Raw genomic sequence first — 17,451 nt, 5'->3', positions numbered from 1 at the left:
CCAAGTTCCATCTAATGTTTGGGTGAATCTCTGCATCTCTTTCCAATGTTGGATGAATCCTCTCAGAGGACAGTTAATGCTAGGTTTCTATGTGCAAACATAACAGAATATCATTCACAGTGTCAGGGATTAGTTCTTGTCCATGGGATGTGTCTCAGTTTGGAGCAGTCATTGGTTGGCCTTTCCCTCTGTATCTTTGTCTTTGTCTCTGCACATCTTGTAGACAGGACAGTTTGGGTCAAAGGCTTTGTGGGTGGGTTGCTGCCCTTAACCTTTTACTGGGAATCTTGCTTGCAGCCAGTGTTTTTAACCACTGAGCCATCTCTCCAGCCCTGAGATAAAAATTTTAAACTTGTATTTTTAACCAAATAAATAAATTGACAAAGATTTTCCCAATTAACTTTTCACTACTATTAGTAGTGAAGCTACTGCACACATGTGCGCGCGCGCGCGCACACACACACACACACAGAGAGAGAGAGAGAGAGAGAGAGAGAGAGAGAGAGAGAGAGAGAGAGAGAGAGAAGAAGAAGAAGAAGAAGAAGAAGAAGAAGAAGAAGAAGAAGAAGAAGAAGAAGAAGAAGAAGAAGAAGAAGAAGAAAGAGAGAGAGAGGGAGAGAGAGAGAGAGAGAGAGAGAGAGAGAGAGAGAGAGAGAGAGAGAGAGAGAGAGAGAGAGAAAACACCAAGGAACCTTATATAACTTTTTGTACAGTTTCTACATTTTTCTTTTGAAAAAAGTAGACAAAAAGTTAATTTTGAAATGTCAGAGCAGAAAGACTTCACGGCTTTTTGTACTTAATTCACATTCATTGCAGTGATGGCTCTGAACAGAGCTGGGAATATTGGAGTTTGCACTTTTTATTCTACGTCCACCTATGACTAGCTATCCAGGATTAGATTAAAGAGCCTCAACAACTGAAAACCTAGCAACTTAGAATCCGAGGACTGTGCTGATGGCACACTCAAGGATTTTTATTTGTCTGGGTTTTTATGGTTTTTTGGGGCCTTTGTTTTGTTTTTTGTTTTTGTTTTTGTTTTTGTTTCCGTTTTAATTGTGAAATGACTGCTAAGTCACAAAACAAAACCCAGCATGCAGAGAAGTATGTAAAGCTAAGCGTCTGCCACCTTCTTTACCCTGTGCAATGTCCCATTCAGGGCCACTTCTCCAGGAAGTCATTAGCCACATTTGGGAATACACCAGTCTTGATAGTTTCTCTGTGTATGCATTTTCAGGCATGTGAGATCATAGTATATAGAGAATTTTACAGCTTTGTCATATTGGAAAAATACAAAAACTTGATTTCTTTAACCTATAATTCATATTTCAAAATATATCATTTAGTATACTATATCTATGACATTTCCACTTAGAAAAAAAGCAAATTGTATACACTGCAATTCCAACCTACTTCCTGTCCCATTTTCTATTTTGCTATATAATTCACTGTAGTATTTACATTTTGTCCTAATATTTCCTGCCCTGTTCACTTTACTTTGTGCCTATGTCATTTAGCACATCATCCACATTTCTGAAGCAGGAATTCCCTATTCTTAATTTTCTTGAATTTAAATTTTTTTGGGTTTTTTCTTTCTTTTTTTTTTTTTTGGCTTTTGACAGTCTGGAGTCATCATGTGTAGTCACTTCTGTAAGGGCCCTGAGGTCTCTGGGTATTTTATAATGTCTACTCCAGGCCATAGTCATAGCTGCCATCATTTTCTCTCCAATGCACCTAACACTCCACATGACGTTCCAGAGGAGAGCAGGGAGCAGGCAGCCCACAGACCTCCTTCACTTCTCTGTGAGGCGTCCCAGGACTGACTATTCTATTTAACCCTCTCCACTTTACTCTTCAAGTCAGGAAAGATAGGTCGCCTCTAAGGCCCTTCTGTAGAGTGTGTTTTAATTCCTGCACCCCCACTTGATTTGTTATTACTTTGTGGTCTGGGGTTATAATACATATAACTTCAGCACAGGTCCAGATGTCTTTTTAATTTCTTTTCTAAATTTTGAGTTTTAGAGAGAAGCATGTAATAGAACAAGCATTTCTCTAGCATCTTGTGTATAAAAATGAGACCTGATAGTGCGATGATATTGTTAAGGGGAAGGTTCATACTGTAGATATGACAGAGAGACCTACCAGAGGAAGAGTTCCAGAGCAGATGGACAAAGTAGTAGACTGAGCATTCCCAGCAGACTGGACCAGCCCAGGAACGAAGCAGGGGCAGAGCAGAAAGAGTGAGAGAAACATAGAAACAGGGAGAGCAAGAAAGAAGACAAGGAGAGTGGGGAGGAGAGAGACAGAATAGCGGTGTTAGAAGAATGAGCAGCTTGACAGGAGGGAAGGGGAAGATGTGAGAAAAACACAAAAGATCCCAGATGCCAGCATGGTGTGGCATGTACAAAAGGGTCATGTGATACTGAGGGGGCCTGAGGTCACAGACGTCATTTGTCCCTCCCAGCAGTAGTAAGGGAAATGGCTTTTTTGGTAGACTGGAACCAGTCTCACACGTCCCCGAGGAATACTGGCTTTTATCTAACCACCAGAATTTGGGAAAAGGGGTTTCCTTTGGCCCTGATAACCTTTAACTAATTTTTTTATTGACAAAAGACCATCTGTTGAATGGCAGGGCAATCACTGAGTATTCAGCCCAGCTCTACCTGGCATGTGACTTGTAGATTCAGTCACCTCAGTGATGTGAGTGGTTGTAAAAAAAAAAAAAAAAAAGTCAACTACATGGAGTGAAGAAGTGTCTTTTGGAATACTTTCAAGTCAGAATAATATTGAGAATTACATAAATCTGTGAGATTTTCAGATACCAGATACCAAAAAGTAAATATATTATTTATTTCATCATGCAAAATTCTTGAGTTCTCTAATATAGAGATTTTTTAAATTGATTTAAAGAGATTTCAGGGACTATTTTCTGGACAATCAAGTTTGGGTCTTCATTTTGTTAATCTTTAATCTCAGTTTTATTTTGAATGAAAACTAATTTTTTTCTTTCACATTTTAGATGGTTGTTCCTTCCACCTTCCTGGCATTGATCAATCGTTTCTGCATGTACATCACACATATCTAAGCCACCAAGCTTATTAATTTTGCCGTTTAGGACTGTGCCCCCACCCCCACTGTTTTCTACTCCTCTCATGCTGCTTCCTTTCCATAGTATCATCATGAGTGTACAAGACAGAACTTTAAAATCATGACATATATGTGTGCATAAAGTATTTGTCTTAGGGTTTCTGTGGCTGTGAGGAGATACCATGACCATAGCAACTCTTCTAAAGGAAAGCATTTCATCAGAGCTGGTTATCAGCTCAGAGGTTTAGTCCATTGTCATCATGCTGGGAAGGATGGCGGCACACGTGCGACACGGTGCTGGAGAGGTAGCTGAGAGTGCTACATCTGGATCAGGTAGCAGCAGGAAGAGAAAGTAACACTGGGCCAGGCTTGGCCTTCTGAAACCCCAAAGTCCACCCCGTGACACACTTCCTCCACAAGGATACACCTAATCCAACAAGGCCACACCTCCAATAGTGCCAATCTCTGTGAACCTATGGGGGCCATTTTCAATCAAACCACCACAGTACTATTGAGATACTCTAATTTAAGACGGGTGGTGGTGGCACACGCCTGTAATCCCAGCACTCTGGGAGGCAGAGGAAGGCAGATTTCTGAGTTCAAGGCCAGCCTGGTCTACAGAGTAAGCTCCAGGACAGCCAGGGCTACACAGCGAAACCCTGTCTCGAAAAAAACAAATCCAAAAAACCAAAAAAAAAAAAAAAGAAAGAAAGAAAGAAAAAAAAAGAAAAAGAAAAAGATACTCTAATTTATTTGGCTTTGTCTGTGTCCCTGACAATAGACATTTGAGAGGCTCACTATTACTGACATCCTGTAAATAAGAAATTGACAAAGAAAGCACCATAGTTTGGAAATTAGGAACTAATAAATACTGGAATACATATTGAAACCTCTCCAGTCAGTCACCCTTGACTTGCCTATTATGTGAAAAATACTCTATCTGGCAGTAAAGACTAAAGAAAAAAATGTTTTCCATATCCAATGATAAATAGCAAGTCCTTTCTTTTATTTTTGGTTGGTATGGAGTTAGCCATGCAGCCTCTGCCCTGCCTGGGAGCTTTGCCTACACCTACATTGCCCCCTGGGGGCACTAATGACTGGAGAAGCCTGTGTCTAGTTCCATCACTCCACGGGCCTGGAGGCCCCAGGTCATTCTCCCTGGCATTTCACAGCCAGGAGGATTAATTGTCAGACTTCTGGGTTTTACTGTGTTAGGAGCTAGGCCAGGAGAGCTATTGTTTATCTCTCTTGGCTGAGCAGCTAATTAGCATCCACATGTGTTCCTGTCTAGCGAGTGCCCCGTTGAGAAGCTGGTGTGGCTTAGATTTTTTCCAGTAATTAATATGAGAGAGGACAGGGTCATGTCCCTGTCACTGCTACCCTGCACAACAGGGACTTCTCAGCTCTTTCCTCCCTCTCAAGGCTTGCCTTTGTAGCTGCCTCACTGTCTAAACACCCACTATCATGGGCTCAGAACTTCAACTTTGGTAATGCAGAGCAAGTGGAGATGCTGTCAGTTCAGCAGCACTTCCCAGTGCCACCGGAAATTTACCTTCAGAGCTGGGATCCTACCTAACCATTTCTTGCCACGCATGAATCTCCTAGCTTCTCTCCCATCTGTGCTCCCCTGCCCCCATGACAGCCCTTTCTCTGCCACATTCTCATTCTCTTCTTCAAAAGCGATACAGAAGAGACATCCTCTAACTTCTTATTGACCATTCTGCTGCTTCACACACTGAAATGGCCCTCTGTGGGGCACTCATCTCAGTTAAAGGGATGTTCTTTTCTTCAGGCCTATCTGCCATCTTGAACTTGCCCAAAAAGACCAAGAAGAAAGAAGAGGTTATGAGAAGGATGGTTGAGGGAAAAGGCCTGGTTCAGAGGCTGCTCAATAGTGGGCCTTGGTCTCAGCAATTTACACACCTCTCCCTCTCCCTCTCCCTCTCCCTCTCCCTCTCCCTCTCCCTCTCCCTCTCCCTCTCCCTCTCCCTCTCCCCTCCCACTGACATATCTCCAGAGGAGACTCAGGCAGCATTGGTACACAAACACAGGGCCTTAGCTTGGCCCAAGGGTGCTCGTCCTGTGAAGCCTGCCTGGATCGGGGTAGAAGTCAGAAGGATTCTAACAGCCAGACCTTTCCCTGGAGGACAAAGCTGTACCATCATTTAGGAAGCGGTGAACTGAATAAGGACCCTTCCTTCTGGGATGATTTGAAAGTTATTCCCTTGAATATGTCATAGCACATAAGCAGTTCATTTCTTAAAAGCTGAGCCTGAGAAAATAAAGGAAAAATTGTGTCTATTAGTTTTTCTCTAGAGTAGTGTAAGATTTCACTTTTTGAACCAGTTTGATAATTGAGTGACGCCTGGGTGGGTTTTCCAGCAAATCCAAAGCTTTGTGCCAACTCAGCCCCCTCTCCCTTTCTCCCCTCTCTAATCAGCGCATTACTCTTTCATCTCAAGCTTAGGCATGCTGTACTCTCTCTGCTGCCCTAAAGATACCAACCTACTCCACAGCCTTGTCTAGTAATTTTATTCAAAAAAAAGGTTAAGATCACATTTTAAAAATTCAACTCAAATGCATCTCTTTCTCTAACACAGCTGCAGAGTGAAGCTAATCCTTATGATTACTTTGTAAAGATCTGGCTTTTTAAGTTGCATTCCTTTGGGGTTCTGTATGGAATATATGTTCTATCTTTGATCTATAATAGCAAGAAAAAACATTCATCACATACTGTACTTAAAATTAATTGGGGGTTTCTACCCCACCTTGGATCATTTAGCTCCCAAATAAAAGACTTATATAAAATATTTATATTTATAATAAGCCTTTAAGCAAAGGGAACTAACTGGGTATCAACCCTCTATGCTATCATGACTACTTCCCTGTCAATAGCCCCAAGATATAACTGACAATGTTCTCCCTGGGGCAGTCCTGCTCCAATTAGCCAGCCTTCAGGGCCATGTTCTCATAATCCACCTACCACTGCATGGTGTTTTCCCCTCTCCTCTCTCCTCCTTCCTTCCTCCTCACTCCTCTCCTTTCCTCTCCTTTCTGTCTCTGCTTCAGAACCCGAGCCCAGGAACCAAAGCCCTGCCTACCTCTCTTCTGCCCAGCTACAGGCTGTAGGCATCTTTATTCAACCAATATGCTTAAAGAGCAAAATTCCATAGCATCATTTGGTATACATGAGGATCTCCTCATGCCTAGAAGTAACCAGACATTACTTAGAAGAGCCAGTATTTAGCATTATAGTACATAGCAACAGACCAAACCTCAGCAACCACCAATTTAACCAAAGGTTAAATTTAAGAGCAATTTGGCTCACTTTTCAGTGAAAAAAAAAATGCTTCCACTTCTATAAATCCTTGTTACCTACTTTCAGAGAGTCTATGCTTTTGAAATTCCAGCTTCTTGGTGCTGTTGAAATTGTTGGTTCTTGCCACAGTGGCAAGTAACTAATCCACACAGTCTTGGGTGCAGGTCTTGGTTGGGAACTGGAGGGAGTCTTATAACTGATAGTCTGTTCCACAGATTTTCAGGTACACCTTCTCCAGCAGGCTGTTATGTCCATGATGGTCCTATAATAGTCCCACAGTATATCATTATTTCATCTTCCCACAACTAGGTTTGAAGCACTGAGCTCAGTCTAAACCATTAGTATTTGGATAAAGCTGGGGAGAGAAAGTGCATGCGGTCTTACTGTGCCTCAGGGTGTTCAATGAAGTAAAACAGGAAAATAGTGAGACACCCTGAGGAAGGGACCTAGTTGGTGTGTGGGGTCCGCATATGAATGGCACCACTTCTAATAGATTTCTTTGTTTCCAGGCAACGCCCTGCTCTTGGAGAATGTCTGGCTTCCCTAGCAGCTGCTATCCCTGTGGCATTTCTGGAGCCCAACCTTAACCGCTATAATCCCCTCTCAGTCTTCAACACCAAAACACCCAGGGAGCGGTCTAGTAAGTATCGACCCAGGGAGTAGCCAGGAAGGTGGCAGGATATAACCACAGCTCTGTAGTATGTTGTTTTACATGGTGTGTTATTAAATACTTTTCTTGTACCAGATAAAGCATGACAAGGATTTTTTTTTTTTTTTTTTTTTTTGGCTTGTGGTTTATGAAGTTCTTTCTCTCAAGGCAGAGAAAGCATGGAGGTAAAAGTTATGAGGCAGCTAGTAACATTTTGTCCACATTGAGAAAGAGGGAGAGACAAATGTTGGTTCTCTACTCACTTTCTCTTTTTTATTCACTCTGAGAACCCAGTCCATGGAGTGGTGCTGCCTGTACTCAGGGGGAGTCTTCCTTCCTGAGAGCAAAACTTCTCTGGTAATCCCCTCTCAGGCCTACCTACACAGGTGATTCTAAATTCCACTAAGTTAACAAGGTTAATCATTACAAAGTGAAAGTAGGTCAGTGGGTCTAAGATGGTCTCTAATTAGAGACCAGATATTGTCTCTTATTTTGTTGGAGAAATGGACTCTAAAATGACTTTTGATAGTTCTTTCATACAGAGGAGACAGTCTAGGTGTATTCTCATGTCCTGGCATCTCAACACCTTGGGGCCTTTTGTCTGCCACAGGTCTTCATTTCTTGTTTGTGCCTAGGGACATGACTACTTTTATCTAGTCTTTAGTCAGAGTGCTATCACAAAGCACCATATGCATAATAATAACCTAAATATAGTCTTTAAAAGAAAGTTGTGTTTCAAAAGGATACTGGACACATATTATCTACCATCACAGAAAATAAGACATTAGCACCAGAAGGAATTGTAGTTATACAAGGAAGAAACTTTTTAACAGAAGAATCGATAAACAGAGACTGGTAAAGTATGTACATAGGACAAATCTGGCCCTTTTTTTTTGTTTTTTGTTTTTTTTTTTTTTTTTTTTTTTACAAATATTTACTGGAAAACAACCAATAACCACTAAAGTTAAAAGTCCAAATCAAATTGAAATCCTTCTTTTGGAGAGTGAAAACAAGTACTATCATATTTGGATTCAGTGTGATATTAGTTAAGATTGTTATAGGGAGCCCACTAGAAATGACCACTCAGACACAGTTTATAACCAGTTTTAAGTCTTTATTCCATCTAGCTGGGACTACACTGAGGTAATCAGGACCCAAGTATGGTGCCAAGTGTTTAGGTTTAGGGGTTTTAGAGGTAAAAAACACATCATGGTATCTTGCTGGCAGCTGCACAGAAATGTTTTATGCAAGCAAGCAATTTAACAGAAGCTAAAATAAGTAGTTGGCTGGAGGGAAGAGGTTTGCACAAGCAGGCAGTTTAACAGAAGGTAAGCTAGCTTGGGCATCTTGACCTTAGGTTCCTAGAATAGTGTTGAGATTCTCTATCACAAAGATTCTAGTTAAACCTGAAATGGCTTCAGCAAGAATACAAGATGGAGAAAGCTTTGTACTGTCTTGATGGCACAAGATGACATAAGATGTCACAAAATGATAGGCTCAAATAAAAACTCAATAGCTTTATTTTTAATAAAGCTTGAATTCTAATAGAACTATAATGATTTGATGAAATCTGAAGTCCAAACTGCCAAATTTTAGGCCTCACCATATTAGGATATGAAAAAGAAAAATATAGTAAATCATTTTAAACTATAGTCCATCTTGTCTAGAGACAAGATTTTCTTAAATTATTGATATATACTACACCATGAAAGTTCCATTTATTTCAGGTGCTCTGAAAGTGAGTAGAGAACCAGCATTTGTCTCTCCCTCTTTCTCAATGTTGACAAAATGTTACTAGCTGCCTCATAACTTTTACCTCCATGCTTTCTCTGCCTTGAGAGAATGAACTTCTTAAACCACAAGCCAAAATAAAAAAAAATTTCCTTGTCATGTTTTATCTGCTACTTGTCATGTTTTTTTCTGAAAAGAAAGTTGGTTTCAAAAGGATACTGAACACATATTATCTACCATCACAGAAAATAAGACACTGATTAGCACCAAAAGGAATTGTAGTTATACAAGGAAGGTAGTTATACAAGGAAGGTAGTTATACAAGGAAGAAATCTGTCCCACAGCCTTTTTTTTTTTTACAAATATTTATTGGAAAACAACCAATAAATAACTGTCATGAGGTTCTAAGGACACCTTGTCACCACTGTCTGTCTAATCTATAATGCAGAGTGCGAAACTATAGCAGTTTTAGTCTTTATTGCTTCTTATTTCATATACTAAGAATACCCTACCCCCCCAAAAAGGGTCCCCAGGATAATTTAGGGTAGACTGCTAAAAAAATTCTACTGAATTAGAATAACAGTGGAGACTGGCGGCTACCATTTGATATGCACCACAGGTAATCACCAATAGAAAACCAGATGCCACATTCACCAAAGGCAAGGGGAGATGAGAGAAGTGGCTCTCTCTGGCAGGTAGAAACCTATTTCACAGGTTGTTGTATGTTAGTGTGCTAAGTTTGAGCTGAGTCCATATTGGAGTCATTTTGGGGGTATTTATAGCCTTTTGCACCTAATACCTTTTTCCATCAGCAATGCCGAAATTTGACCCCCAAGTCTCCTGCTTTTCACTGTTGGTTTAAATAAGCAATGAATGAATGCTGAGCATTTCTGTGGCTCTTTTTAAAAATCATATGTGCATCAAAATGTATTTTGGGGCAGAATTACCTGGAGAGTGACTGATAGCTTAATGAACCACAAGACAGTATACTTCATTCATTACAAAATGGGTGACCTAAGGAGAAAAGGAGAGAGAGGAAGGGATGTTTAAGGTGACAATGATGGCATGTTTTTTTTAAATGTATGGATTGATTTATAACATCAGTCTTCCATAGATTAGACATCTCTATTAATTGACGTTTAGTATTGTGCCAATACCTTAAGAACATATATCACTTTCTTATCCAAAGCTAAGATATACCTAAAAAAAGTTTAATGCTGTTTTGTGACACTAATTCAAAATGACATAAATATTTAGTCACATGGAAATAGCCTATTAATCAGAGTATGGGGTAGACAAAAACATAGTTCCCAGCCCCTTGCTTACTTTCCATACCCTGTTGGAATAATCAGTCACAGAGAAAAGAGGCACAATTCCAGTGTAATCTATCAGCCTAACTTGCAAATGGGCAGTGCTCTTTGGGTGAAGAGCTGCTAGGAGAAATGAATAAAGAAGAACTTTAGAATCTTACTCAGTGGTTATAGAGTCACTTGGTTGGTGTGTTAGAGATCTCCAAGCCCTACCACTGACACCAGTGTTTCTAACTCAGTAGTCTTAGAGTAAGGCCTGAGGACCTACATCTCTGACATGTTTCCAGGGGGTACAGCTGCTGCAGGTGAGAGGCCCCCACCATGAGAACCATTATATAGAAACTACAAAAGCAGTAGGTTCTAATGACTTTTGCCAACACTCTTGTGTCTGCTGCTAATAAGGTTCCTTTGAGGCTGACTTCAGGTAGCTAACATACCAGAATTTGCTCTTTGAGTTTATCGTGTGACATTTGGAGCCCCAAAACACCCTCTGAATCATAAATGTTGGTCCCATTCAAGGACCAATTATTGTATGTATAAATAACTTCTAAAGGTCATTATCATGACTGCAGTGCGCCAACCTTAAGCAACTTCTTGTTCTTATTATATGGGAGAAAGAAGTGCCTATGGTGATAATTATCTATGTGACTTTTAAACATACACACCTGAACTTTCTTATATATAATCCTAATAGCAAATAAGTGTGTCGGTTGCCACTGGTGGTTGACATTGCTCTGAATATGAAGCTCCTGGTATGAAATTTGACTTCTTTGTCTTGACTTCTCAGACTATTTACTCTGATTGTGTATATGTAAAATTATCTTGTGTGTAAGGACCTTCCAGGATTCCCAGGTTGTTACCCATGTTTTTTGATGCACAGAGTAAGACAGATGCATCCTTTGCCAACAACCAGCATCAGCAATAGAAAAGAAAAGAAATACAATCCTCTTTGAAATAATACTGAATTCTAGTTTCATTTCATCCTGATTGTCCTTATCCACTGAAGTAACCTCAGTCACACAAAACAGAAAAAGGGGAGTTAACTCACTAGTCCCAGTAAATATACTTTCTTAAAAAGCAAAGTGAATGACTACAGAAAGTCACTTAAGTCACCTGAAGTTATTGATCAGCTCTGTTTTAAAGGCATAAAATCAATCTGGGAGTAATTTTTTTCCCTCAATGTATTTTGAACTAAATGTTAAGAAGTATTAGAGCCTCTAAGCCCAGCTGTAGGAATGTTAGATGGAATGTTTTCCTTTCCCTCTTAAGGATATACAGACATGATCTGGATGATTGAAATATAATTTGGCATCTGAACGTTGAGTTATTTTGCTCTGGATGCTACTGGGTTTTTGTTTTTGTTTTTGTTTTGTTTGTTTGTTTCTTTGTTTTTGGAATGGACACACTGAAGTCCCAATAGTCAGGCCAAGAAGGAATAGCAAAGGATCTGTTTGTCACAAGGTAGTCACTTGCTGTCCCTCAGCAGTGTCTCCATTGTGCTGCTTTAGCTCGATTTTTTAGCTTCAATGTGGCATTTAGAAAAATGCCCCTGGGGGTTGGGGATTTACCTCAGTGGTAGAGCACTGAGGCCCTGGGTTCGGTCCTCAGCTCTGTTAAAAAGAAAAAAAGAAAAAGAAAAAGAAAAACGCCCCTGGAAACTCCAGAGGTCCTGAGGTTGTTCTCATCCAGACTCATGCCTTTAAGGCTCTGCAGTGGAAATTTACATCTAAAGACCAAGAGAATGATACACTCACAATATCACTGTGCCTTCTAAATCAGTGTGCCTTTCTTCTTCCTGTACTCTCTTGGTCAGTTCTAGGGATGCCAGACAAGGTGGAGGACATGTGTCCTGACATCCCCCAGCTGGAAGGCCTGATGAAGGAAATCGATGGCTTGGCAGAGTCAGGGGCACGGTACACTGAGATGCCCCATGTTATTGAAGTGATCTTGCCCATGCTCTGCAACTACCTGTCCTACTGGTGGGAGCGGGGACCTGAGAACCTGCCCCCCAGTACAGGACCCTGCTGTACCAAGGTCACATCTGAACACCTCAGCCTCATCCTGGGCAACATCCTGAAAATCATCAACAACAACCTGGGCATTGATGAGGCCTCCTGGATGAAGCGTATCGCAGGTACCAATACCCGTTCTCTCACAGTCTTCAGCTCTGCAGTTAAGGCAGCCAGAGTCTCTTCTTAACTCTTTTATTAATTCTGTGATGATTTTGAGCAAGTTCTGTTCTGGGGTTTAATCTTCTGCCTCCCGTTTGCTTAGCAGTAAACTTGGGACTGGGGATGTAGAACAATTTGTAGAGTATTTGCCTAGCACGTATGAATCCCTGGGTTCAATCCCCAGCACGTCATAAACCAGGCATATTGGCACAGCCCTGTAACATGGACCCTTGGGAGGTAGAGGTAGTAATTCAAGGCCAGCCTTGGACATGTGAGACCCTGTCTCAAACAAAAACAGCACAGTAAACTGAATGGGCATGCTTTCTTCAAACCTTTACCCCGCCCTACTCCCCTGCTAATCCAGGCCCCTCAGATCTTCAAGAAGCCCTGTAGATCAGCTGAACTCCTCTGTAATGATCATTGCCTTATTTGTTTGGGGTGCTTAAGAAACCCATTGGCTCATTTGTTACTAATTATCTATAATTTATTGGTAAGTAACCCTTTGCATTTGGTACTTATATAAAACTCACTCCCATCTCTTCTGTACAAATTTCCTCAATGTCAGTCAGCATTTGCATTTCTAAGACTAGCTTGAATGCAGCTAACAATAGCAGCCCTTTGTTTTGTTGCTTTTTTTTTTAATTTTCTCTCTTTCTTTGTATCCTCTTTAACTCCTAGCGTGCAGTAGGCTCTAAATAAATGCTATTAACCAATTTTCTGTTCTTGAAGCAACCAAAAGAGGGAAAGTTTTAGAAAATGAATGTATGTCCCACAGTCAAGAAACCATGAATATTTAGTACCCTGCCTGTGAAACTAGAGTCTGGGAGATTCACACTGGAAAATCATAGTTTTTGATGGAGCTCAGTTCAGGTCATAGAGTCCAGTTGTCATAGCTTCCTGCATCCGACCTCCTGGACCATGAAATGGCAATGCTAGGCTACAGGGAGCACAACCTTTCCTGGCAAAGTAGGGAGTATTCCTACATCCTCTCCATCTCAGAAATGAACTGAGATTAAAATTGCAACTATTTTGACTTCTGGATAAAGCAGATCCCGTGGTCAGATAATAAACAGGGTAGACAGTCCCTTATTACCAATTACCCTTAAAAGGTTGTTAATCCGAAGGCAATTTAATGCATTCTTACAGTGTAAGTTAAAGGAAGGCCAAGATCAGAAAATCTGCTCCCTTCCTTCCAGGCTGTGTCTGTCACTGAGAAACACACTGATGGAAGCAGAATTGTAGCTGTCCTTCCTGCAGCAAATCCAGATCTCATTCAGTGAGACCACTTAACTCCTGGTGACTAATGCAAGTCAGTTTTAAGTACCAATTTCAGTTTAATTCAGTAGAGCAGTGGGCCTGTGCCTTGGAGATTGCTCCATGGTTAATGCATGTCATCAAAAAAGCTACCTTTGCCTTCTCCAGTTGAAGCAATCCCTTCCTCCTTTATTAGAAAAGTGAAACATAAGGAAAACTGGGATATAAATGAAAACTCCTGAATGTAGTTGTTCTTTTTTTTTATTGAATTTTCTCCCTAAGCTAAAGAACTGTGGAAATAGACATTCACATGTCCATTGTCAGTGGTTCAGGATGTGTTCATCTCATTTCACTTTTTCTTGCAATTACTCTGATTCTTATGCTCACACTTCAGCTCAGCTGACCTACTTCATAATGGTATAATCAGAATCTAATCATTGGGATATAAAAAATAGGATAGGACATGTGAGCTTCCATTTGTTCTTTTTACAAAAGGCCAACATGGCAGCCCTGATAATTTCCTGTTCAGCTTCTCTGCTTCTAATAATGCCCCAGTTTTTCCAAGCCCATGTTCCCTCCCTCAAAGCCCAAAGAAGATGTCAGTGCTGAGAGCTTAGAACCTGCCTGGACTATTATGCTTTGGGCAGATTTTTTTTTTAATGAAATAATTAGAAATCATGTGTAAGCATATGCACATAAGCATACACATATGTTTCATTTAAACACATAATAAATGTACAGATTTTAGGGTACAGTGTGGTTTCCAGTACACATATGCTATGTGTAATGACATATCAGCATAACTGACTTATCTGTCACCTCAATAGAAAGCATACACCCAGTGCTTATTCCCAGGTCAACACAGTACTAATTTCCATGAACAAAAGGCTTCCTGTAAGGACATGAAGTCTAACTGATGAACCAACACGGGCAGGCTGTCAGAGGATAGAAGATAGTCTTTTCGAAAGGAGAAGGGGTATCACATAGGCCATGCATACATGAGGAATTCCTGTTGGGCGGGGCTCCCATGGCCTGGAGTTGCAGAGTAGAGTGGAGACCTTCTGCAGCTGTGCTAGATTCCTCATCTTCACTGTGGACTTGGGAGAGGGATGGTCAAGGAAGGGTTCCAGATAGGAGCTATATGCACAGATGTCATCCTGGATAGACGGTTTCCTTAATCTCACCTTTCTTAATTTTATTAATGGCTGTAACACATGGAATGAGACTAAAGTCCTCTGTTTGCAAATGCAGTGTATGCCCAGCCAATCATCAGCAAAGCCAGGCCTGACCTGCTTCGAAGCCACTTCATCCCCACCCTGGAGAAGCTGAAGAAGAAGGCGGTGAAGACTGTGCAGGAGGAGGAGCAGCTAAAGACTGATGGCAAGGGGGACACCCAGGAGGCTGAGCTCCTCATCTTAGATGAGTTTGCCGTCCTCTGCAGGGACCTCTATGCCTTCTACCCCATGCTGATCCGCTATGTAGACAACAACAGGTATGAAGGAGATGTCTGGGATTCTCCATACTGCTCTTCAAGGCTGATAACATGGAAGATGATATTGCTCTGTGTTTGCTAGGGAGATGAAGCTATAGCTACCGCTACCAGTCTTTCCACCAGTAGTCAGAACATATATGTACAGTGATTTCCTTGGCCAGTGACTCTGTATGGATTAAGGCATGCATCCTCATGGGCCACTACAAGGCAAGGGGAACTGCTGGAATAAGGTTTGCATTGCCTCATTTTTGCTGCTCACTAATATACTCATTCAATAGCTGTCCTTAACTGCCAGTCACTGTTCAAGGCCTTGAGGGAGGGGGCATGCTCTTTACCATAGGAGCATTCATGGTAAAAAAAAAAAAAAAAAGCATGAACAATTAAAAAAAATGAACAGAGTACAATATTGAAAGAAATAAAGGGAATTAGGAAGTGCAAGTAAAATGCAGTTAACTCTGATGTTACTGAGAAAGCAGTGTTTGAGCAAAGACCTACAGGATGTAAGAGGCTGGGAGCCATAACGGTCCAGATGAAGGTCATCGTGGGAAGTGGGACTATGGGCGGAAGTCCTCAGGAAGCCGTGTGTTTAGGATGTTTAATAGTTGATATGCTCAAATGTCATAATTAAGCAAATTAATTCCTATAATACCAGAAAGCTTCTGTATGAGCCATCCTTTATCAAGACCCAATATGTTCATTTGGCACATACAATTTAATTGTGACATAATGAATACTGAAACAGTAATTTGAGATATATGAGGGTCTGTAGTCTTATATGTCTGTAAGGAAAGCAGGGTATTTGTAGGATAAACACAGGTATTTTTAGAGAACCTTAAAATGTGGTACTGTATTAGTTACCTTTCTCCTACCTGGATATGACCAGAAGATAACTAACTGATGGGAAACCACTTAAGGAAGGATTCATGTTGGTTTCTGGTCTGAGGAGACACAGTCTGCCATGCAGGGGAATGCAAGGCCGTAGGGACTTATGTCTGGGTACATAAGGAAGCTGAGGAGGGAGAATATCATGGTTTCATTGTCTGCCCCTTTTTCCTTATTTATTCAGCTGGGACCCCAGTCCAGGAAATGGCGCCACCTACCTACCTTCAGGGTGGGTCTTCTCATTCATATAATCCTCTCTAGAAATATAGAGATATACTAAATTTGGGTCCCACCAATGCCCTAGGCCTTTAATTTTTTTAGCCTTCATTTTGATTTTATGTGAATAGGTGTTCTGCCTACATGTGTTTTTGTACCCAATGTGTGTGTGTGTGTGTGTGTGTGTGTGTCTTATCCCCTGGGATAAGAATTACTAACAGTTGTGAGCTGCTATGTGGATGCTGGGAATTGAACTCTGATTTTCTGGAAGAATAGCCAGTGTCCTTAACCCCTGAGACATCTCTTCAGTTCCCTCCCTAGATATTTCTTAATCAAGTTAATAATCAAAATTAGCCATCACAAATCCACCCCTTGTCAATTTAATATACAAATATGTCACTTTAGACTATACTATTTGACATGTGCTCCCCCCATCATTGAATATATAATTTTCCTATACTGATTTTCCACTTCAATACCAACAGGGCACACAACAATGTACACTAATTCTGACAATGTACACTAATCCCAGAGTTACTACAGACCTTTCTGTAGGACCGACCCTACTTCAAACACCAGTCTTATACATGAGGTGTCCATGGGTTGGGGATGTAGTTCCAAAGTTGAGTGTTTGTGTAGGATTTTAAACAAGAAATAGCTAACAAATATTACAATCATTAATTCACAACTGTAGCTATATGCACTGAGCTCACACAAGATCGGCCATTTCTACCTTAACCTCTGAACGATTGGATCCTGATGGATCCTGGGAGGGGAGATCACTGTCTTTACATGTGTACCCTCTCCTGAGTCCACCTGGCTCCAAAGGATAGCTCTAAGCTCCTGGTTACTAAGATGGCCTATTTACTTGCAAGAGGTCACTGAACAAATAGACGATAACATAAAAGAGAGATTAATGGGGAAGAGGTAGAGAAGCAAGGTGGTAGGTATTGTTGTATGATATATAATAACTTTATTAGTTCTTATTATGACCCAGCCAGACCCCCCCCCAATAATCAAATCAGAGTCCTATCAATTTATTTAATTAGCTTTAGCACAATTTCTGGGCTCTTGCCCCTAAACTCTTTTCCTTTACTAGACTGGCTATTTCCCAGCTGTGCTTCCCAAGTTACTTGATGTTTGAGTCTTGCCTGTGCGGCTTTGCTCCCATCAATTTGTCCTGAGGTGCACTTCTCTCAGCCATATGCTCCTGGTCCATCTCATCTAATGGAAATCAATCTCTCTCTCTCTCTCTCTCTCTCTCTCTCTCTCTCTCTCTCTCCTCTCTCTCTCTCTCTCTCTCCCTCCCTCCCTCCCTCCCTCCCTCCCTCTCTCTCTCCCTC

General features: G+C 41.0%; 1 protein-coding gene across 1 annotated transcript in view; it reads left to right on the top strand.

Annotated features, from left to right (window-relative positions):
• Ryr3 (ryanodine receptor 3) overlaps nucleotides 1–17,451 on the top strand; it is a 410,215-nt gene that overhangs the window by 320,255 nt on the left and 72,509 nt on the right. The window contains 3 exon segments of the mRNA XM_052181674.1: nucleotides 6,913–7,043; nucleotides 11,907–12,227; nucleotides 14,770–15,010. Coding sequence (XP_052037634.1) covers nucleotides 6,913–7,043; nucleotides 11,907–12,227; nucleotides 14,770–15,010 — 693 coding nt within the window.

Source organism: Apodemus sylvaticus, chromosome 5 (genome assembly GCF_947179515.1).
Source record: "Apodemus sylvaticus chromosome 5, mApoSyl1.1, whole genome shotgun sequence".
NCBI classification, from domain to species: domain Eukaryota; kingdom Metazoa; phylum Chordata; class Mammalia; order Rodentia; family Muridae; genus Apodemus; species Apodemus sylvaticus.
The sequence above is the reverse complement of the archived record's forward strand: the minus strand, read 5'-3'. Positions and strand labels throughout refer to the sequence as shown.